The 24,139-nt window shown below is 37.2% G+C and overlaps 1 protein-coding gene across 7 annotated transcripts in view; it reads right to left on the bottom strand.

The window, feature by feature from the left end:
- The window catches only part of AGO3 (argonaute RISC catalytic component 3), a 133,844-nt gene that overhangs the window by 33,725 nt on the left and 75,980 nt on the right, over positions 1-24,139 (bottom strand). For all 7 annotated transcript variants that reach the window (XM_045898093.3, XM_064589465.1, XM_064589466.1 and 4 more), the window contains 7 exons: positions 20,437-20,571; positions 15,966-16,053; positions 15,692-15,839; positions 15,157-15,276; positions 11,924-12,046; positions 11,457-11,590; positions 8,264-8,448 (listed from right to left, as the gene is read on the bottom strand). In XM_045898093.3, the coding sequence (XP_045754049.1) occupies positions 8,264-8,448; positions 11,457-11,590; positions 11,924-12,046; positions 15,157-15,276; positions 15,692-15,839; positions 15,966-16,053; positions 20,437-20,571 (933 nt within the window). The remainder of the gene's footprint in view (positions 1-8,263; positions 8,449-11,456; positions 11,591-11,923; positions 12,047-15,156; positions 15,277-15,691; positions 15,840-15,965; positions 16,054-20,436; positions 20,572-24,139) is intronic.

Here is a 24,139-nt window from a genome sequence, read left to right on the forward strand (position 1 = left end):
TGAATCTTGATCTCAGGGTCATGAGTTCAAGCCCTACATTTTTACTGAATTATTGAATCAATAATTATTTAATCAATAATTAAGAACCTTCCAAAAAGAGAGTACCAGGCCCAGATGTTTTCACTGATGAATTCTCCCAAGCATTTAAATAAGAAATGATACCAAATTCTCTATAATATCTTCTAGAAAACAGAAGCAGAGGGAATATTTTCTAACTTATTTGAGGCCAACATTACCCTAATACCAAAACCAGATATAGACATTACAAGAAAGGAAAACTATAGGTTGATATCCTTCATGAACATACATGTAAAAATCCTCAACATATTAGCACATTGAATGTATAGTAATTATACACCATGACCAAGTGGGATTTAGCATGTGAATATCAATTAATGCAATTGATCACATTAAGAGACTAAGAAAAATCATGATCATAATAATAGATACAGAGAAAGCATTTGACAAACTTCATCATGCATTCATGATAAAAACTCTCAGCAAACTAGGATTAAAGGGGATCTTCCCCAACTCGGTAAAAAAAAAATTACAGAAAACCTATAGCTAACATCATTCATACTATTGAGAAACTACATTCTTTCCCCTTAAAATCAGGAAGAATGCAAGGATGTCTCCTTTCCTCTCACCACTGCTATTCAACATTGTACTGTTAACTCGCAGCTAACAAAAGGAAAAGGATATAAAAGTATACAGACTGGGAAGGAAGAAACAAAACTGTTCACAGAGTTCATGACTGTCTAGGTAGAAAAATCCAAAAGAATTTTTTTTTTTTTTTAAGATTTTATTTATTTATTTGACAGAGAGAGAGATAGCGAGAGCAGGAACACAAGCAGGGGGAATGGGAGAGGGAGAAGCAGGCTTCTTGCCGAGCAGGGAGCCCGACGTGGGACTCGATCCCAGGACCCTGGGATCATGACCTGAGCCGAAGGCAGACGCTTAATGACTGAGCCACCCAGGCGCCCCCAAAAGAATTTTTATTTTTTTAAAGATTTTATTTATTTATTTGACAGAGAAAGACACAGCGAGAGAGGGAACACAAACGGGGAGTGGGAGAGGGAGCAGACTCCCTGCCGAGCAGGGAGCCCGATGTGGGACTCGATCCAGGGACTCCAGGATCATGACCTGAGCCGAAGGCAGTCACTTAATCAACTGAGCCACCCAGGCACCCCCAAAAGAATTTTTAAAAAGCCTCCTGGCATGTCTGCCTTTGGCTCAGGCCATGATCTCGGGGTTCTGGGATCAAGCCCCACGTCGGGCTGGTGCTCTCTCTCTCGTTCTCTCACTCTCTCTAATAAATAAATAAAATCTTAAAAAAAAAAAAAAAGCCTCCTGGAAGTAGAAAGTGCATGACAGGGGCGCCTGGGTGGCTCAGTTGTTAGGTGTCTGCCTTTGGCTCAGGTCATGATCCCAGGGTCCTGGGATCGAGCCCTGTGTTGGGCTCTCTGCTCCGCAGAAGGCCTGCTTCTCCCTCTCACACTCCCCCTGCTTGGGTTCCCTCTCTCACTCTCTCTCTGTCAAATAAATAAAATCTTAAAAAAAAAAAAAGTGCATGATACATGGAACTACTAGGGTTGCATGATACAAAGTAAATATACAAAAGTCAAGTGCTTTCCTAAATACCAAAAATGAACAACTGGAATTTAAAATGAAAAACACAGGGGTGCCTGGATGACTCAGTCGTTAGGCGTCTGCCGTTGGTTTGGGTCATGATCCCAGGGTCCTGGGATCAAGCCCCGCATCGGGCTCCCTGCTCTGTGGGAAACCTGCTTCTCCCTCTCCCACTCCCCCTGCTTGTGTTCCCTCTCTCACTGTGTCTCTCTCTGTCAAATAAATAAATAAAATCTTTAAAAAATAAAAATAAAAATAAAATGAAAAAGAGTACCGTTTATATTAGTACCAAAAGAAAAAAAAAGATTCACTTAGGTATAAAATGTGTACAGGATCTATACAAAACTAGAAAACTTTGATAAAAGAAATCAAAGAAGCTCTAAACAGATAGTCCATCTTCAAGCATAGGAATACTTAACATTGTTAAGATGTTAATTCTTCCCCAGCCTGACTGATAGATTCAATGTAATCCCAATAAAAATCTCAGCAAGTTATTTTGTGGATATTGCAAACTGATTCCGAAGTTTACACAGAGAGGCAAAAGACCTAGAATAGCTATCACAGTAGTGAAAAACAAAGTCAGAGAACTGACACTACCTGATGTCAAGACTTACTAAAAAGCCACATTAATCAAGAGTGAGCAAACTGACAGACATATAGACCAACTGAACAAAATAAAGAACCCAGAAATAGACTCACACAAATGCAGTTAGTTAACCTTTGACAAAGTAGCAAAGGCAATTTAATGGAGAAAGACAGCCTTTCAACAAATGGTACTAGAAAAAGCAGCCACATGCAAAAAAATGAATCTAGACACAGACCTTACATCTTTCACAAAAACTATAAAACAATTAGAAAGTAATACAGAAGAAAACTCAGGTGACCTTGCATTTGGCAATGAGTTTCTAATTATAACCCCTAAAACATGATCTGTGAAAGAAAAAATTAATGAGTTGGACTTTATCAATATTAAAGATGTTTGGTCTTTATTAACATCAGAAACTGTTAAGAGAATGAAAAGACAGGTCACAGACGGGGAGAAAATATATGCAAAATACATACATGATAAAGAACTTGAAACCAAAATATGCAAAGAACTCTTAAAACTGAAAAATAAGAGGGGCACCTGGGTGGTTCAGTCATTAAGCGTCTGCCTTCGGCTCAGGTCATGGTCCCCGGGTCCTGGGATCGAGTCCCACATCAGGCTCCCTGCTCAGCGGAGAGCCTGCTTCTCCCTCTCCCACTCCCCCTGCTTGTGTTCCCTCTATCGCTGTGTCTCTCTCTGTCAAATAAATAAATAAAATCTTAAAAAAAACCCTGAAAAATAAGAAAACTCCCCCAAAGTAAAAGTGGGCAAAAGGCTGGAATAGGCACTTCACTAAAGAAGAAATACAGATGGCAAATAAGCATATGAAAAGATGCTCAACATTATGTGTCATTAAGGAATTGCAAATTAAAACAACAATAAGATATACCATACACCTATCAGAATGGCTGAAATCTAAAAAACTTATAATACCAAACATTGGAGAGGATGCAGTACAACAGGAACACTCATTCTTTGCTGGTGGGAATACAAAATGGTACAGCCATTTTTTAAAAAGTTTAATTATTTAAGTAATCTCTACACCCCATGGGGGGCTTGAACTCACAACCTGGAGATCAAGAGTCTCATGCTCTTCTGACTGAGCCAACCAGGCGTGCTGGTACAGCCACTTTGGAAGACAATTTGGCAGTCTCACCATTTCATAAAGCATTTCTGCTCCTACTTATTTACTAAAGTCAGTTGGAAACTTACGCCTACCCAAAATCCTACACATGAATGTTTATAGCAGCAGTCTTCATAATAACCAAAAACTGGAAGCAAGGTAAAAATAGGGAATAGATAACAAACTGTGGTACATCCATACAATGGAATATTATCTAGCAGTAAAAAGAAATGACTTATCAAGCCACGAAAAGACATGGAGGAACCTTAAATGCATATTGCTAAGTCAAAGAAGCCAATTAGAAAAGGGTACATACTGTATGACTCCCAACTATACAACATTTTAGAAAAGACAAAACTGTAGAGACATAAAAAGGCCAGTGGTTGTCAGGGTTTTGAGGAGAGGGAGGGAGGGATGAATAGGTGTAATACAGGGGATTTTTAGAGCAGTGAAACTATTCTTCATGATACTGTATGTACATGATGTTATACATTTATCAAAACCCATAGACCTGTCCAACAAAAGAATGAACCTTAATGTATACTGTGGACAACACATTAATAATAATTTATCAGTACTGGTTCATTAAATGTACCACACAATACAGGATGTTAGTAATATGGAAAACTGCAGGGGAAGGGGTAAGCATGTAGGAACTCTCTATGCAATCACCTTAATTTTTCTGAAAATCTAAAATTTTATTTTTTATTTTTATTTTTTTTAAGATTTTATTTTTTTGACAGAGAGAGAGAGCACAAGCAGGGGGAGCATCAGGGAAAGGGAGAAGCAGGCTCCCTGCTGGGCACGGAACCCCATACAGGGCTCAATCCCAGGACCCTCGGATCATGACCTGAACCGAAGGCAGACGCTTAACCATCTGAGCCACCCAGGCGCCCCCCCAATCTAAAACTTTTGAAAAATAAAATCGAGGGGCACCTGGGTGGCTCAGTTGTTGGGCGTCTGCCTTTGGCTCAGGTCATGATCCCAGGGTCCTGGGATTGAGCCCCGCATTGGGCTCCCTGCTTGGTGGGGAGCCTGCTTCTCCCTCTCCCACTCCCCCTGCTTGTGTTCCCTCTCTCGCTGTCTCTCTCTCTGTCAAATAAATAAATAAAATCTTTAAAAAGAAAAAAAAATCGATTAACTAAAAAAAATCACTCTGGAAGCAGTGCAGAGAGTGGACTGACAAAGCACAGGAAATGCAGGCAAGAACACCAGTTTGGAGGTTATGCTTTCACTCTAATGAACAGAATATGAGAGTCTGTATTTATTCATATTTTTGCCAAAAATGGGTATTATGATTGTTAGTAAAAACTAACTTATTCAAGGAGTGTCTGGGGACTCAGGCAGTTAAGCATCAAACTCTTGATTTCGGCTCAGGTCATGATCTCAGGGTTGTGGGACTGAGTCTGGGTATGGAGCCTGCTTAAGATTCTCTTTCTCCCTCTCTCCCTCTACCCCTCACCCCTGCATGCGTGCGTGCTGTCTGTCTCTCTAAAAAAAACAAAAAACAACAACAAAAAAACAACTTATTCTAGTTCATATTTCCTTAATGACTAATGAGGCTGAGCATCTTTTCTTTTTTTAAAGATTTATTTATTTGAGAGAGAGAGAGACAAAGACAAAGACAGAGACAGAGATAGGGAGAAGCAGGCTCCGTGCTGAGCTGAAGGCAGACGCTTAACCAACTGGGCCACCCAGGTGCCCCTGAACATCTTTTCATAAGATAACTGACCATTTGTTTTCCTGTTTTATGTCCTTTGTCTATTTTTCAGTTGAGTTGTTTGTTCTCTCCCTACTGATTTATAAATTCTTTGAGTTTAAACTTTGAGTTTAAAATAAATACAGTTTAAAAACTGTATTTTATCACAGCTTTAAAAATATCTTTTGAATTTTATAGCTATCATTTATAATCATTGCATATTATTTCATCAATATACTGTAAATTACTCATTGTTTAAAACCAGTTCTTAATAGTTTAATATCACAGATGCCATTATGACAATTTGTACACACAGATTTTTCTCTATTTTGAATTCTTTCCATTGAACACCTTTCTGTAATTGAAAATACTGAATCACAAACTAAAAACACATTATAATACTTTTGACAGAAACGATATTAGCAATTTATTCTGCTGAGGCGTGTGGGTGGCTGAGTCAGTTAAGCACCTGGGACTCTTAATTTTGGCTCAGGTCATGATCTCACAGTCATGAGATCGAGCCCCCATGTTGGACTCTGCAGTCAGCGTGGAGTCTGCTTGAGATTTCCTCTCCTTCTCCGTCCTCCCACCTGGCTTGTGCGCATGTGCACTTCTCTCTCAAATAAATAAAATCTTAAAAAAAAAATTTTATTGGGGTGCCTGGGTGGCTCAGTTGGTTAAGTGTCTGCCTTCGGCTCAGGTCATGATCCCAGGGTCCCGGGTTCGAGCCCCGCATCAGGCTCCCTGCTCAGTAGGGAGCCCGCTTGTCCCTCTCCCTCTGCCACTCCCCCTGCTTGTGCTCTCTCTGTCCAATAAATAAAATATTTAAAAAAATGTATATTGCCATCAGCAATATATTAAAATTCTAGATTCACTGCATCCTCACAAGTGCTAAATATTATAATATTTAAATACATCTGCTAATTTAGTAACATAAAAGTTTTCCTTTTATTTACTTGTAGTTTTCCTTACCTATTAGTGAAAACCAGCACTTTCTATATATTTACTGGTTTTATTTTTCCTTGAGAAATTCTGGTTTATGTTCTTTGCTCATTAATCTAAAAGGACATGAGGATTTTTTCTTCAATCACAGTAACAGATCTATACAGGTATTTTAATAATAAACTAGCCCTTTGTTGTCTGCATTTGCAACAAATATTTTTTAGATTCTACTGGTTTCCATTTATTTATTTATTTGGTTTCCTTTTAATTTTAGTTATATATTTGTGACATACAGAAAACTGAATTTTTATGCAGTAAATCTAACAATTGTCTTTTGTGAACTAGTCTATCATTTCTAAACTTAAATGATTATACTCCATTCAGTAGTCTGAAAATTATACTTTCTTTGTATTTTTCTACAATTCAATGATTTACGTTTAACTTATTAATCTCACTAAATTTAAATTTGTTTATAAAAATAATAGCTATCATTTGCTGAGTAGTCATTATATAACAGGTACTATTCTAGACCCTGTTTATATATGTAAAAATTTTTTTTTTTTTTTACGATTTTATTTATTTCTCTGACACAGAGAGAGAGAGAGCACAAGCAGGGGGAGCGGCAGGCAGAGGGAGAGGGAGAAGCAGGCTCCCCGCCGAGCAGGGAGCCCGATGCGGGGCTCGATCCCAGGACCCCGGGATCATGGCCTGAGACGAAGGCAGACGCTTAACGACTGAGCCACTCAGGCGCCCCTATATATGTAAATTTATTTCATCCTTACAACTACCCTGTATAGGTTAGTTATTTTTAGTATCCCAATTTCAAAGATGAGAAAACTAAAGCCTAGTGTGGTTAAGTAATTCAGCTAGATCATATAGGTAGTATATCTGGCAGAACCTGGGTCTTATGCAGAATTGCCTGACTCCAGAGCCTGTGCTCCGCCCCCACCCTTAAAGATTTATTTATTTATTTGAGAGAGAGAGAGCAAGAGTGAGAGCTGGTGGAGGGCAGAGGGAGAGGGAGAGAGAGAATCTCAAGCAGACTCCCTGCTGAGAGCAGAGCCTGACAAGTGGCTTGATCCCATGACCCTGAGATCATATCAAGAGCTGGATGCTTAACTGACTGAGCCTTCCAGGTGCCCCCGGAGTCTGTGCTTTTAACCACTATATTATATTGATATTCAAGTTATCTTAATGCAATTTTTATTTTATTTTTTATTTTTATTTATTATTTTTAAAGATTTTTTATTTATTTGAGAGAAAGAGAGAGCACAAGCAGGGCGAGCATCAAGCAGAGGGAGAGTGAGAAGCAGGCTCCCCACTGAACGAGGAGCCTGATGCGGGGCTCGATCCCACCTGGGATCATGACCTGAGCTGAAGGCAGACGCTTAACGACTGTGCCCCTTAATGCAACTTTTAAAAAATATTTTATTTATTTGAGAGAGAGACAGACAGAGATAGTGAGGGAGAACACGAGCAGGGGGAGGAGCAGAGGGAGAGGGAGAAGCAGGCACCCCGCTCAGCAGGGAGCCTGATGTGGGGCTCAATCCCAGGACCCTAGATCATGAACTGAGCCGAAGGCAGACGCTTAACCGACTGAGCCACCCAGGCATGCCTCTTAATGCCATTTTAAAGAAATCATTCTTTTTTTTTTTTTTTTAAAGATTTTATTTATTTATTCATGAGAGACAGAGACAGAGAGAGAGAGGCAGAGGGAGAAGCAGGCTCCCAAGGAGCAGGAAGCCCGATGCGGGACTCGATCCCAGGACCCTGAGATCATGACCTGAGCCGAAGGCAGACGCTTAACCATCTGAGCCACCCAGGCGCCCAAGAAATCATTCTTTAACCATTGTTTTGTGATGCCTCCTTTACTAAAATTCTTTTTCTTTTTTTTTTTTTAAGATTTTATTTATTTATTTGACAGAGAGAAACACAGTGACAGAGGGAACACAAGCAGGGGGAGTGGGAGAGGGAAAAGCAGGCCTCCCTCAGAGCAGGGAGCCCGATGTGGGGCTCGATCCTAGGACCCTGGGATCATGACCTGAGCCGAAGGCAGATGCTTAACGACTGAGCCACCCAGGCACCCCTAAAATTCTTTTCACAGCGTCTCTTTTGCACTAGTTTGCTCTACCGATTTGTCTTTTTAAAGTAACCATACATGGTTTTAAATACTGTAGCTATTAAAATATGTTTTAATGTTTCAAAGTTTTAGGATATGTTTTAGCAAAATTTTAAAAGGAATACCAAGTACTTGAGGAAAAATGCAATCTTAAGATATTCTTACCATACACTGGTGTCTTTCCTGGCAGGATGACAATAATGAGCTGTAGCCCAGAGTAGGTGTTCTTGAGATGCCGGAACATGGGCTCCACGCTGTCTGCCCCCTGCGCGTATTTGCAGAAGCAAGGCTGGCCCTGGATGGGCATCCCTGCATCTTTAGAAATCTTACGCAGCTGGTCCGTGAAACCCCTAGGAGGAGAAATCACTAAAACTAAATCCTTTGTTTAGTCATCCACACCTACAAAGTGGAATGGAAAGTTTGAGAAGTGAATGGAGAATAAAGCAAAGATTTGTATGCTCCATATGTGAAGAGGTCACCAAGACTACTGATATTAAAGGTGGTGGTGGGTTAGTAATCTATTGTGCAAACTAGGAACACTGCTATATAATTATGTGGTATTCTGTAGTTTACAAAGGGCATTCGTAATAGAGTATGGTGATTAAGAGTTCAGTTCTAGAGTTGGCACGACAGGTTTCAATCCTAGTTCTGTTACTTAGTAGCTGTGAAATTGTAGACAAATTCTTCAGTTTCTCTCATCTGTAAGATGGTTACTTCCATTATAGGGTTGGTGTCAATATTAAATGACATAATACATGAACTTAGCAACACTGCCCAAGACATGGTAAGAGCTTCATAAATTTAATCTACTGTACATTTTCTAATTTGATGATGATGACATTCGTAAGAAGGTGGTAAGTGAGGTATTATTCCCATTTTACAGATCAGGAAACGGTTTCAGGGACATTAAGTATCTGACCAATGTCAAATGGTTAGATAAATGGTAGAGTCAGAAGTATGATCTAGTCCAGAATTTCTTTCCACAGTATTATGTGTATCTGAAACTAGGATGGCAGAAAAGATTATATTCTCAGAAAAGATTAAAAAAAAAAATATGAAAACCACATTTAAAAACAAATGAGGCAGGCAGCACTTCAATGTACTTTTAGCCACACTAAAAGCAACAAAAGACTAATAATTCCATATTTAAACAAAATTCTGCATTTAGCCTAAGATAATTGAGTAATGATGTCATGATTTAATAATCACTTTACTTGTTTTTAAAACAAATAACGTCCTAAGTCAAGGATCTGAGTTATCTTTGCTCAAAAATACTCATTCCCTCAGAGCTGAAGTTTATAGGAATTCCCTTCTCCTTTTCCTTGTTAGTGTTTAATTCAAGAAGTATGAAGTTGGGTATTTTCAGTCAGCCTGAACAAGAACCACAAGCCGAAAGAGTATGAGAGTCCTATCAAGCCATAAATAACAAATGTAAAATGAAAATAACTCTAAGCTTGAAAAACAATTGAGATATTTTCTTTGGCCTCTGGAGGTTAAGTAAGATGATCATAGCATTGTAGGAAACTGTCCTTATGACATTTTACTTGAAAGCAGGGGGATAAAAACTTTGGAGCAAAATGTATATTAAGTGAACCTTAAGATACACATTTAGAAATTTGGAGCTAATAAAAAAAAGTGAACAGAATTAAATAGAAAAAGTTTTTTATTTCTCATATGAAGAAGGTAGGGCAAATTCTGAATTGGCTTGGTTGGTAAATTGGCCTCTGTATCTTTCAAGAACTATTCATAATGGGCATACTTTCTAGGATCTATTAGTGGAGAATTAAATTAGACAATAATCATTTTCTTTTTTTTTTTTTAAAGATTTTATTTATTTATTTATTTGAGAGAGAGAGAGAGAGAAACAGCATGAGAGGGGATAGGGTCAGAGGGAGAAGCAGGCTCCCCGCCGAGCCGGGAGCCCGATGCGGGACTTGATCCCAGGACTCCGGGACCATGACCTGAGCCGAAGGCAGTCGCTTAACCAACTGAGCCACCCAGGCGCCCGACAATAATCATTTTCTTAAGCAAATTAGATTTTGGGGGAGTCAATTTACATAAATAATCACAGTACAACTGTATTTTATGCAGAAAGTGACAAGAGCAAATAGAGAAGATACTGATAAACCAGTATGTTTAGAGTTAAGACAGATTATTTCCAGCATCACAAATCACAGAAGATTGGGTATTATTTAGAGAAGTAGGGATAGGAAGGAGGCATTTTCAGTAATGAGCAGCATGACTGGAAAGAGAAAGAAAAAAAATGCCAGAGAGATAGAGCGAACTAGAGCGAGATAGAGATAGTGCTTCAGTTTCTTTGTCCAGAATATGGGAAAATAGAGAAGGGGCTTAATTAAGAGGCAGGTGAAAGATTTTCAATGTCCTACTGATTTTTATTGTTATTCTCTGTTAAGAGAAGCCTAAAAATTTGGGGGGGTGTAGTCACAAGTGGAGGTGGTACTCTTTCATGACAGCCCAGCTGCTGAACAGGAATGAGAGCAGAAGCCTTTGAGATTGCCAAAGTCTCAAAGACTTGAGGGTCCCAAGGAGAGGAGATAGAGAAGAGAAGCCAAAGTGATAAAAAGGAACCAGGAAGGCAAGAATGGAGAGAATGTTAAGAAGGTAGTCAACTGTATTTAATGCTGCACAAATTTTGAGAAAAATAATGGCTAAGGAAAGACCATTAGAATTGATAAGCACAAAGACGTTAGAGATTTCCAGAAGCTAGTTTCAGCAGAGCACTAGGATTTCAAGGAGGGTGAGAAAACAGAAGTCTAGAAGCCTGAAATAAGTTAGGTAAAATGAGAAAATTAACAGATTTTTTTTGTTTTAAATTTGAACAGAAGATTATTGAGCACTTACACGCTGAGGTAAAGAATCTGGGGAACAGGGAAAGTGGTGGAGATGGAGGCCAAATTTTTGGAAGTAAAGAAGTGAAAATGAAGAGTTAAGTCACTCTTTCACGGAGCTCAATTGAGAAGTAAGGACCTTCTTTAATGCTCACCCAAGAGGTAGGTACTGTCATCTCTAAAAAGGTGAAAACTGAGGCATAATGAAATCACATAAATTATTCATGGTAATAAAAGCTAGGAATTGGCAAGGCTAGGAATTAAACCTAACCTGTTTGCCATCAAGAGCCAACGATGCTCCTATACCACATAAGCTAGACTGTTAGGGTGCCTAGAAGAACGAGTCAATGACTTGACTAACAAGTTCAGAAATCTCCCTCAAACTTTTGAGAAGAAATATTTTCAGAGGCTCAGTGATTAAATATATCCCATACTGAGGCAACATTAGCTGAGTAGTTTAGAGCTGGAACCCAGGAAGTCCCCCGAACCGAACTAGTGGTGCGCCTTACTTCAGTATCTCTTCTCTGCACTGCCTCTGCGTGGCGAAGCAAGCGATGGCCCACATCTTTATCTCCACTCCTGTGTGAAACTGCTTCCCCCGCATGTCCCATACTCCATGGCTTGGTGTTGCTACTGTCCGATTCTACAGAAAAGGGAGAAAGAGAAAGAAGGCAAGAAAGAAGAAACACTTAACATACAAGTTATTTCACTGAGTTGAAAAGAAAAACATTTCAAACTGCTGAACTGATAAATATCTGATAATCTACATGTAATACACAGCTCTAAATCAATATTACTTGTATTTTTTATCATACAAACCGAAAATTCTAAACTCAAGCAAAGATACCTTGAAACCAAAAAGTATTGTTGGAGCAAAAAAAAACCACTTTCCAAAACTCAGACTTAGCTAGGATGCCCTTCGCTCTGTAAACAGAAACTGTATGTCTGTAATGAAAACGCCACCGAGAGGTTTTACCCGTCCTCCATACTGCAGCATAGGAGCTGGAAGTACACGTCCGGTTACGTGGGCCATTTCATCCCGAACTTTAAATTGAAACTCCTGAACAAATGGATCTGTTTCATAATTTGCACTTCTTACCTAACAGAAAAAATTCATAGTTACTTTCAGAATTCCTTCCAAGCCCCTGCCTCATTCGTCAGAAACCTCCATTTTCTCTTCTTCACTGTGTCCACCATGTTTTGGATCTAGTCAATGATGCCCTAACTACAGGACAGGGAATCTTAACCTGGGTTGACAGATCATGAATGGACCGTAGGAAGTCTGTGAACCTTCTAGTAATTTACAGAAATTTAAATGTATTAGGTTGAATAATAAGAAATTTCAACTATTTACAATCTGTGAAGATGCCAATTTTATATGATTAAACCTAATGCATTTAGGAGAGGGTGGCCTAGAGATTACAGGAGAAATAAATTTCTGACTTAAAAAATGTTAAGAACTTCTAATTAGAAAATCCAGACATGTATTATTAAAGTTTATTTTACATAGAGTTTGACAGCAGATATTGATGATCTTAAGGCTTTTTTTTCTAATTACTTGATTAACAACTCATAAAATTACTTGAATATTTTCAGATAAAAAGTGCCATATTATAAAATTTACTTAATGTGATACATTTGAGACAGATAAGAAAGCCAATATGATACAGATGATAATTTTTACATAATATATCCGTAGTTACAAAGATAAAGATTTTTTTTTTTAAGATTTTTATTTATTTATTTGACAGAGAGAGAGAGACAGTGAGAGAGGGAACACAAGCAGGGGGAGTGGGAGAGGGAGAAGCAGGCTTCCCGCGGAGCAGGGAGCCTGATGCGGGGCTCGATCCCAGAACCCTGGGATCATGACCTGAGCCGAAGGCAGACGCTTAATGACTGAGCCACCCAGGTGCCCCTAGAAAATGGTTGTTGTTGTTGTTTTAAAGATTTTATTTATTTATTTGACAGAGAGAGACACAGCGAGAGAGGGAACACAAGCAGGGGGAGAGGGAGAAGCAGGCTTCCCACGGAGCAGGGAGCCCGATACAGGGCTCGATCCCAGGACCCTGGGACCATGACCTGAGCTGAAGGCAGACGCTTAATGACTGAGCCACCCAGGCGTCCCAGGAATTTTTTTTTAATTTAAATTTTTTAGTTAACATAGAGTGCAATACTGGTTGATAAAGAATTTATTTTGGGACTCCCGGGTGGCTCAGTCACTTAAGTGTCTGCCTCCGGCTCAGGTCATGATCCCAGGGTCCTAGGATCAAGTCCCGCATCAGGCTCCTTGCTCGGTGGGGAGCCTACTCCTCCCTCTGCCTGCCGCTCCCCTCTGCTTGTGCTCTCTCTCATGCTGACAAATAAATAAAATCTTAAAAAAAAAAAAAAAAGGATTTATTTTAATTCAGTATAGACTTGGACCTCAGAATATAATTCCTGTTTATAGCATACTATAGTAACTGTGTTTTTCAAAACATATTTACCTGGTCTCAGAGTAAAAGTCAAATGAGGTTACAAAATGAAGGCGGTGTTCAAGTGTTTGAGTAACAATCCATTAAAAAAAAAAACTATATAATCTAAATATGTAAAAAGAATCTTTCCACAATAAGCAGGAATGGTTGTTTTCTAAGATTAGGCACTAATGGTTCTTTAAGCTTAAATGCCATTCATTTCTGGTGTGTTTTAGTGTATATTCAGAGTAAGGTTACAAAGAGTAATAACTACTATAAATAAAAACTTGCTGCATGATGTGCTTGGTGTTAAGTTTTATAATTAATTTCCACAATAACCTTATAACTATAAAAGGAGATTTTTTTTTTTTAATAATCTTTACAGAGGATAAATCTAAAAATTAGTAAAGTTAAATGACTGGCCTAAAAACTATCTAGCCAAGCAAGTGACACGAATCTGAAACCGCGTATGTTCTGATTCTAGAGTTCCTACTCTCAATCACTGCACTAGTCTTCTGGATGCTATAATTGTAGTAACACAATAGTAACAGTAAGTAAGCGAAGAAGATAGACTTTGGACCCAGAGCTGTTAGATTCCAAAGCCTGTGCTTTTAGCCATGGTACAATATTATCTCTTAGGAAGAAAAGTTATAATAAATGAGTTAGAAGTAGTTACTGAGATTTTACAGAGACAGTGAGAGGTTTAGCCTCTTATAGGCTTTAAAATCCTGTCATAATAGATCAGAAAAAAATCCATGATGAAAACCAACCCATACTCTCCTAATTAAATATCATATAATAACTTTTATTTATTCTTTATAAAACCATATGGGAAAAAGGCTCTTTTTCCCTGTAATTGGCTTACAAAATGAAAGGACCGGTTCTGTAACCCTTTTATAACAATCTTCACTATTACCCAAAGTCATATTCCTATTTCTAGACTTTTTTCTCTTCACTTGCACAATACAAATGGTATTCAAAAAGAGTAAGGTAAGATCCAGGTGGCTTTTATTTTTCATTTTGCCTTATTCCATCAGTTTTATAAAGTGGTACTGATACTCTTCCTTCCTATCCATTTAGAACAATGATACAGCTCAGAGACCCTACATGATTGGAGCAGTCTCATATTTCTTTATTCATCCCATACAGTCACCAGTCTGATACTGGGGGCTAAGTGATCCCACCGAGTGTTAAGGCTCACTATTGCTAGTCATAATACGTTGACTTTTCTTCCTTTCCCTTTCTTTTTTAGGCAGGAGGTAATAAAGTTCCAGTTCACTAAATTGAAATGTTGGTTCTGAGAGCATCTGCTCTGGATCTAATTAAAGAGCTTTGGGTTAAATTAGAAGAATCTAATCCTTCTCATAGAACCCATTAAGGTTTACCCCTAGAACACCACTGGATGACTTCCATGATCCCTTTTAATTTTGATAGTACGCTAAATGGTAAAAAGGTATGAGCTGATAAGGACATGGCTCTTTAGTAGTAGCTCATCCTAACTTGTTTTTTTGTGTATGTTTTTTTTAAAGATTTTATTTATTTATTTATTTATTTGAGAGAGAAAGAGAGCACATGAATGGGGGAAGCAGCAGAGAGACAGGAAGAAGCAGACTCCCCACTGAGCAGGGAGCCTGACTCAGGGCTCGATCCCAGGACTCTGGGATCATGACCTGAGCTGAAGGCAGATGCTTAACTGAGCCACCCAGGAGCCCCTATCCTGACAGGTTTTTAATTCCCATTTCTAGGGCCAAATACTAACCAATCTGCTAATTTCCTCTTGTCTATCTGGCGCAGATCTTGCTGTTGCTTTGATCATAGTGGAAGTCTGATTGTCCGTTAGCTTCTTAATACATCGTTGCCCTGCCACGATATTACAGACCTACAAACAGAAAAAAGTTTTGTACTAGATGTATTTATCTTTTTTTAACTCTCATTGCTAATTACATGCAAAATTAAAATTTTAAAACCTACTTCACTAAACTGCTTCTTTTCAATATCATGTTAAGTAAAATAGTAGTAAACAATGCTGCTTTACAGTATGATTATAACAGGGTAAAATGTACACTGGATAAAAAGGCTGAAAAGAAGTGTACCAAAATGTTAACAGTGGTTACTTTAGAGTGGTAGGATTGTGGATGAAAATTTCCCTATTATTTCATTATTACAATTTTAAAATAAAATTTAAAAAAGTTCAATATCCAAAATAACTTGAGAGCATGAAGTAAATTTTACACCATAAAAAAACCCAAAAGAATAATGAACAAGAGGATATTAAAAAAGCCTAAACACATTACTTCTAGTGGCAGGTAGGTATGCTTCTGTTCCTGCCCCACTTGCAGACAAGGAAGATGTGGGTACTTCAGTTGAAGAGTATACTTTTCTCTAAAATACTGTGCTACTGTTCTCTCCACAGTTTGGCCATTTTCTAACTGTAAAGGAAAGCTGGAAAAAAAAAAAGTACACATTAACAACTCTCATCCCATTACGGTGAGCAAAACTCCCAATCCACTAACTACAGCAAGCTGCCTCACATCAATCTCTGCTCTGACAAACACCAGCTTTTCTTACGTTTGATGACTGGCAGGCCTTCTTGTTACATTACAAACACGGTATTTCCGTCTCATTGTTCCACAATGAGTCACTTCAACCTTCAGACCTGTTCCCAACAAGAAAAACTGAAGTTATAAAAATGTCACATGTCAAATATTTATAAAGCCTGTTCACTACTATACAAACTCAAATTCTAAACAGACAGAAAAATCTGTGATACAGGCAATGTGATATTAATAAAGGATTTTATAAATAACATTGCTAGTAAGGATTACAATCATGATAGATCTAATTCCAAACATTTTTTCCCTATCCTATCAAGCTCTACACACTAAAAAACAGAATCATAAAACTTGCAAAAGCCTATAGAACAAGGGGCAAAGTTCACCATTAATTGAAAAAAAAAAAAAAACAACAACAACCCTGTTTATAATAAATTTAGGTATTTATGCTAGGAGAAGGAAGGAGGAGTGAAAGAGGAGTTGTAATAATTCTCAACATTCTCTGTAATTTTCAAAGTATGTGATATTTGAATAGACAGTCATCACATAGTGACTGAAGATTAGAATTTCATGAATCTCAAGAAGGAAGTCCTTCAAAGATTTTTATAGTAGGAAGAAAAAAATTCCAGGCCCTTTTAACAGAAGCAGAATGACAATTTATTTGAAGTATAAGATAGTGACACAGTTCTCTTACTATTGACTATCAGAAATTAAATGCAACCAAAACAATTCTTAGAGCAGGTGATCCCCACCTTCTTATAGAATCACTGACCCCTTTGAGAGTCTGATGAAAGCAATAAACTCTCAGAAAACTGGATATACACATAATTAAGCATATGATTTTAGATGTTCCTGGATCCTTACAGCCCATCTGTGGACCACAGGAGTTTGAAGATCCCAGGCCTGCTTTAGAAAGTGAAGCAATGGTCTTTTAAACCACTGGTGAAATTCTCTGGGGTTAATTTTTTTTCTTTTCTTTTCTTTTTTTTTTAAAGATTTTATTTATTTATTTGACAGAGAGGGACACAGTGAGAGAGGGAACACAAGCAGGGGGAGTGGGAGAGGGAGAAGTGGGCTCCCTGCCAAGCAGGGAGCCCGACGTGGGACTCGATCCCAGGACCCCGGGATCATGACTTGAGCTGAAGGCAGACGCTTAACGACTGAGCCACCCAGGTGCCCTGGGGTTAATTTTCTTAAGCAGTGCTGTCCAAGAGAACTTTCTGAGATGATGGAATGTTCTACATCTGTGCTAATTACTAGCAATGTGTGTTACGGAGCACATTAAATGTGGCTAGTGTGACTAAGAAAGTGAAAATTTATTTTAATTAATTTAAATAGCTACATGTGGCTGGTGCTACTGTATTTGCCAGTGCAATATCGGAGCTACCTAGAGAAGAGTTAACAAACCGACACAGTGGCCACTGCTTATAGATAAGCAACTCCATTACTATGGCCTAGACTCCTAAGGCAGAAAATCTAGAAAGGAGTAGATGAAGGACAACTTTTAGTTTCCTGATAGTATTTATGGTATTACTTTTGCATTATTTCCCTGTTATATTTGTGATTCCTATTGTGCAGTGATTCTCAACCACAGGCAATTTTGCCCTCCGGGGAACCTCTGGTAATGTCTGGAGACATTTTTAATTGTCATGACTGTGGGGTGCTACTGGCATCTAATGGATACTAGAATTAGGGATTCTTGGATCCAGGGATGGTGCTAAATATCCTACAATGCATGGGAGAGCACTACCTCCCACCTCAGACCACAACAAAGAATTATCCAGCCCAAAATATCAACACTGGCAAGGTTGAGAAACCCTAAAACAGTGTAACTTATTTTTCTATCAATTACCAACTGTACTACCAAACACAAAGTTCATTCATAGTAATATTTTCTTCTGTCCAGCACAAATTAAGATGTTAAATGGACACAGTGTCACTGTACCAGATTGGTATGGATTTTTCTTGAGAAATACTAACTGAATCAGTGGTAAGTAGTTTTTATTAGTAATTACCTTTATAAAACTAAAATTTCAGATTAGAACATTTACTATGCCTCTATATTATAAAGAAGACTAGAAAATAAAATATTATCTAAAGAAGGCCTCATAAGAAGGAAATGTGAAGTAAACAATATGAAGTAACAATATGAAGCAGGATGTAAAAATATTATGTACGGAAATACTATGTTTTAGAATTTTTTTTCTGCTATATACCACTTAGCAATTTTTTTACAAGTCTTCCCCTGAATTAGAGAAGTTACTAGTAAGATTTTAATAGCCTATGAAATAAGTTTTTACCAAAAATAAAGTGGTTCTTTTATAAGCATATGGTACTTTTACCATACACTTCCCTCAGTATTTCTGTTTAACCATGATGAATAATTGTACAAAGGAACCACCCTAAAGTTACTGTTAAATATTTAGATAAAAGTCCCACTGGAACCAAATGAACGTACTAAGGAAATCTATTCATTATATCACACTTTGTATCACTATTTAACAGTTACCATCAAGTTCCTTATGCTGGTTAAAAATTAAGCCCAAATATATAGCACAGAATACATAACTCTGATTCTCTTGAATTTCCATGGTAGGATTACATGATGTATATTAAAGAACTCTCTTTTAAAAAACAACAACAACAAAAACCCCCCCAAAAAGTCAACAAAGCCTTTGTGACTTTGAATGGAGGAAAAAAAATCATCAGTTGGTCAGTTAGATCCAACTCAGATTTTTCTACCCCAAATCTAGGGTCATAGGTACCTAAGGATTTGACCCAACCCAGGGCTTAGCAAAAAGTTAAAATTTTTAAAAATGGACTAGATAATTCTCTGCCCAGGTCCCTCCCAAAACCCTCCATCCAACCAAAAAAAATTTTGGCTTTAATAAATCAAATATTTAACCTATAAACTTGGCTTTACCTTCACTATAACATCAACTTTATAATGCTTTCTAGTCATTTTTTCAGTCATTTCTTTGGGCCCCTGAGCAGTTGAAGTTAAGATCGAGTCCATGCTCTTCGGGCAGCAGTTGCATCCTTGTTCTGTACATCTTGTATTTTCTGTGATAGAGTGGTGATATGAGTTGATTGCATAGTTACCGCAAAATAATGTAAGTGACTTCATGATATCAGAGGTGGTAACTAAGCAGCAACTCCACTGGAAACCATGGCATTTGGATGATCACACATTAATGGTGGGTAATGCACTAACCTCTCGACAATGCTAACTGTGCAGTTAATACAGATTATGAAAGGACAATGGTATGGTTGCAATACACTAATATATAACACTTTATTATTTTGGCATTTAAATAACTTGAGATAAATGGATGCTCATTTTCAAAGCAGGAAGGATTTTCCTTTTAATGTTTTATTCACAATGACTATCTCTCTCCTGGGTACTGAATGGCAAAGAATGAATGATTATTGGAGCAAGCAGGATGCATTGAGCTATTCTGATTCGGGGAACTGAAAGATGTTCAGGTAACAAACTTCAATGTTTCATTCAAACCAGAAGCTGAAAATTATCCGCAACAGTTAAAATCTTAAATAAAAAAACTACTATTTCTGACTAAGATTTAACACTTAATATAAATAGAATTTATACTATTCATTCTAATTAGAGAATATCTAATTCTTCTTCATGCCTAAATAAAGAACTAAATACAGTGGAGTCACATCTTACTTGAGGATTAGGTTCAAAGCTGTGAACAAGGCAAGAATTTTACACAATCAAAATTACTCTTGAAAAATTCCTTAAATTACTGATAAAGTGTTTATGTGCTTGCACATGAAACTATAAATGTATATTTAAATGTATACAGGAATGTACATTTATATAAAGATGAAATAAATACAAATTTTAGAACACTATTAAAATTACTTTTTCTTATTCTCTCTAAAAGACCATGTAGAGATGAATTTATGTTAGTAAAATATATATAGGATGCAACACCACTGTACAGACTTTAGCTACTAACTAAAATAGGCAAGATCAATGATCAACTATATAATGTACACAAAACAACGAAGTTCCAACTCTGAAATAACACATGAAACAGGCTAGCCCTGTATCCATAAAGTTTCAAAGGAATAAAATATTCAACCATTTCAGAAAAATAAGGAAGTCATTATTTTAGAATATGTTAAAATAATGACTCTGGTTCTGACATAACAATGTTTTTGGAATGTTTCCTTTTAACACTATTATAGAAACATTTTCCCATGAGATATTCTTCTTATACCTTTAGCTAGTAACAGCAAGTATTAATGAAAAATTCACTGGTATCAATATTAATTTCATTACTTGGCATTTCTTTCATTCAAACACTAAGATGTAATGGCAATGAATTTAATGTAACATTTTATAATCTATATTTTCACAGATGATGTTATATGAATAGACTTAAAAAATTTTTTTCAATAAAAGTTTGTTGTATTCATGCATTTTATTGTTAAATTGTTCCAAATGCTAATTAATTCACCTTTTATCTCTTTGGTGAATTTTACTCGATGAGAATCAGTCAGAGGTCTTGGTTGCTCATCAATATTATGAATGTCAAGAACTTCACACATGAACTGAATTACAGGTTGTGCTTTGTAGAAGGCAGTGGCAGAAACTAAAAAGAAAAACACAAATAGTACGTGTTAATGTTTCCATAAAAAAATTCAGAAACTTGTGTTCAGTTCCATGATAATTAACTAATTATAGTTATAGTTATCCTTTATGCATACTGATATATATAAAAAAGCATTGCTGAGTTGAGCAGTTTCAATTTGGCAGCTGTCTGACTAGAAGACAGGCACAAGAACAGAAAAGCTAAATCCTACAGTTTTTATAATCTAGCTTTCTTCATGGGTAACTGAATAATACCATTTTCTGCTACATATACAGAGTGTGTTCTGGGTATGAGACAAGGCCTGTAAGGGGACAAATGCCAGAGCCCCTTAAGTTGAAAAGGTTAGGTATTATTTCCTAAAGCTTTCTATGCCACCCTGGCCTGTTAATCTATTCTAGTGAAAGCTTTCCCTGTCTTGTAGAGAGGTCTGAGAACACAGTGGTATTATGTTATTGGGGTTAATCCAAACTACAGGAAATAATAAGTAAAGAATATCTGCCCAATGTCATCTAGCTACAGTTGGTCGTTCTCTAAGAGTCAACCACAATGATTTCTTAATCTTGGGCTTCAGAACTGGAAGAGTTTCACCAATGGTTAGTAGATCACCATCACTTATTTCTTAAACACAAACTTACTGGGAGCTATTATGTGCTATAAAGGTACTGGGGATACAATGAAAAGCAAAACCAAAACAGACAAGAAGCTGCACACTATCATGTTATTTTTCTGCTTAAAAAACATGTCTATTGTCTGCTAAGTGTAAACATTTTATGTGGTGCTCTTTCTCTCCCTCTCCTTGGTTTAAGGATTAAATGTCCTCCACAAAATGTCCCTCACCTCTGGGAGGATGTTTATCAAGGTTTTAACAGTAGTTATCTCAGGATATGTGTGGGTGGTAAGGCTACTATGGGTGTTTTTTATTTTCTTCTTTTTAACTTTATATCTTCATTTATTATAATGAGCACATATTACTTTTTCCTTTAATCCAGCATATATGAATGATGTCTCATCATAAAAAATGCAGATATACAGAATAAAGATTCCCTCCCAACTGAACTTCCGCCCCCCAAGTATCTTTAAGAAATAACCATCATTAAGGGGCGCCTGGGTGGCTCAGTTGGTTAAGTGACCGACTCTTGGTTTCCACTCATGATCTCTGGGTCGTGAGATCAAGCCCTGCATCAGCTCAGTGCTCAGCGTGCAGTCTGCTTGAGATTCTCTGTCTCTGCCCCTCCCCTGGCTCATGTGGGCTTGTTCTCTCTCAAATAAAATCTTAAAAAAAAAACCCAACAAACCATTATTAGTAGTTAAGTATGTACATACCCTGCTTTTTTGATATGTCCTTATAAAGATTAGAATGTACATGGAACTTTTTTTTTATTAAGTAAGCTCTCTACCCACATGAGGCTTGAACTCACGACCCTGAGATCAAGAGTTGCATGCTCTGTGACTGAGCCAGCCAGGTGTCCCCATGCAACTTTCTTTTTACATGAGATCAGACAATAAATGTTCCATGATTCGTTTTATTATTTTTTAAATTAACAGTATGTCTTAGAGATCTTTCCATGTCAGTACATTCTTTTTAATGGCCTCATATTATTCCACAGTATCAGTACATGATAATTAAGTGAATATATACTCCCTTTCCCTCTTAATAAAAAAGAACACAAATGGTAAAACATTAGAAACACTATTCTGGGCTTTGATCTTTTTTCTCATTATAGGTCTTACAGATCAATCAATCAATCTACCTCCCTACCTACCCATCTATGGAACTGTATCATTTTTTTTACACTTACAGGATATATCATTACATGGATGTACTTCATGTCCCTAATGATGGATCAATAAGTTGGTTTTAATATTACAAAAAATTTTCCAACAGATGTCCTAATATATATTTTATTTGCCTGTGGGTGTGTCTGTACATGTGCACATCCATGAGTACTTCTGTAGGGAAGATTTAAGAGAAAACAGTACTCATTGCTAAACTTCCAACCAGATAAACTTTAGAATCACCTCCACAGTTTCTAACTAATAAAAAAAAGAGATTGGGCGCCTGGGTGGCTCAGTTGGTTAAGCGACTGCCTTCGGCTCAGGTCATGATCCTGGAGTCCCGGGATCGAGTCCTGCATCGGGCTCCCTGCTCGGCGGGGAGTCTGCTTCTCCCTCTGACCCTCCCCCCCTCATGTGCTCTCTCTCATTCTCACTCTCTCAAATAAATAAATAAATCTTTAAAAAATAAATAAAAATAAAAAAAATTTAAAAAAGAGATTGATGATTATTTTAGCATTCTATTTTTTTTTAAGTTTTATTTAAGTAATCTCAACACCCAAAGTGGGGCTTGAACTCAATACCCTGGGATCAAGAGTCGCATGCTCTTCCAACTGACCCAGCCAGGTGCCGCAGATTGTATTAGCATTCTAGATATCTTATTCAAATCCATAGTAGTTTCAAAAACGTATACATTGGAGCACCTGGGGGGTGAAGTTGGTTAAGCACCCAACTCTTGGTTTTGGCTCAGGTGGTGATCTTGGGGTCGTGAGATCAAGCCCCGCCTTGCTTCCATGCTCAGCAGCAGAGTCAGCTTGAGCTTCTCTCTCCCTCTGCCCCTCCCTACCGCATGCTCACTCTCTTTCAAATAAATACATCTTAAAAAAAATGTATACATTATATTATTCTATTAAAAACATGAGAATATTTTCATGTATTAAAAAAACAGCTGACAGGATACATACCAAAATAAGCATATACTGCTTCTGGGTTAATTCTTTAAAAGTAAATAGGTAAAGGAAATAAAAATATGGTAAGTAACATGCTTATTTGCCTTTCCTTTAATCCTTCAGGTAAATTTTCTTCACTAAACTGCTATAATATTAGCATTCACAACTAATGTGTCTTACATCACTGAATTGCAACTACTAAACAAACATTATTTATCCTTTTTAACATTCTTCAATTATTTTTCCCTACTGTTTACACCACTGTGCTTCTAATCATTTTACTGTTTATCATCTTCTCTACAGGAATGTGGGCATTTCAGATGAAAATTAAAGTTAATTAAAAAAAAAGTTCTAACAAAAAATGGGTTGAAATCAGTGAGTACACCTGAATTAGGAGTGAATTTCAATGAGCAAAGATCTGCTTCTCTCTGCTGAATCCTTAACATTTTATAAGCCTAAGTATATAGGCATTTTATTCCTTCTTGCCCTTTCAAAACTAAGCTAATTTAATGGAAAAGAAATGTTCATGTTTAAAATTTAAAGAAATCTATTAACAAAACATACCCCAATAACTTATTAAAGGAAATAGCATACAACCATTTCTACAAATGATGGTCCAAAAAAAGCATTATATAAAATTCAACACCAAAGCTAATACTTATACTTTATCAGGACCAGAAAAGAATTTCCTTAATTTGATAAAAGTTATCAAAAATCTATGGTAAATTAAACTTCATTTATTAGAATGTTCTAGTTAGTGCAGTAATACAAGTTAGAGAAATAACAGGTAAAAAGACTAGAAAGGGAAAATTATTTTTCTTCACAAATATGATTATCTACATAGA

Source organism: Mirounga angustirostris, unplaced genomic scaffold, assembly GCF_029215605.1.
Source record: "Mirounga angustirostris isolate CCGP_5_RB_7025 unplaced genomic scaffold, mMirAng1.0.hap1 SCAF_4, whole genome shotgun sequence".
Lineage (NCBI taxonomy): Eukaryota > Metazoa > Chordata > Mammalia > Carnivora > Phocidae > Mirounga > Mirounga angustirostris.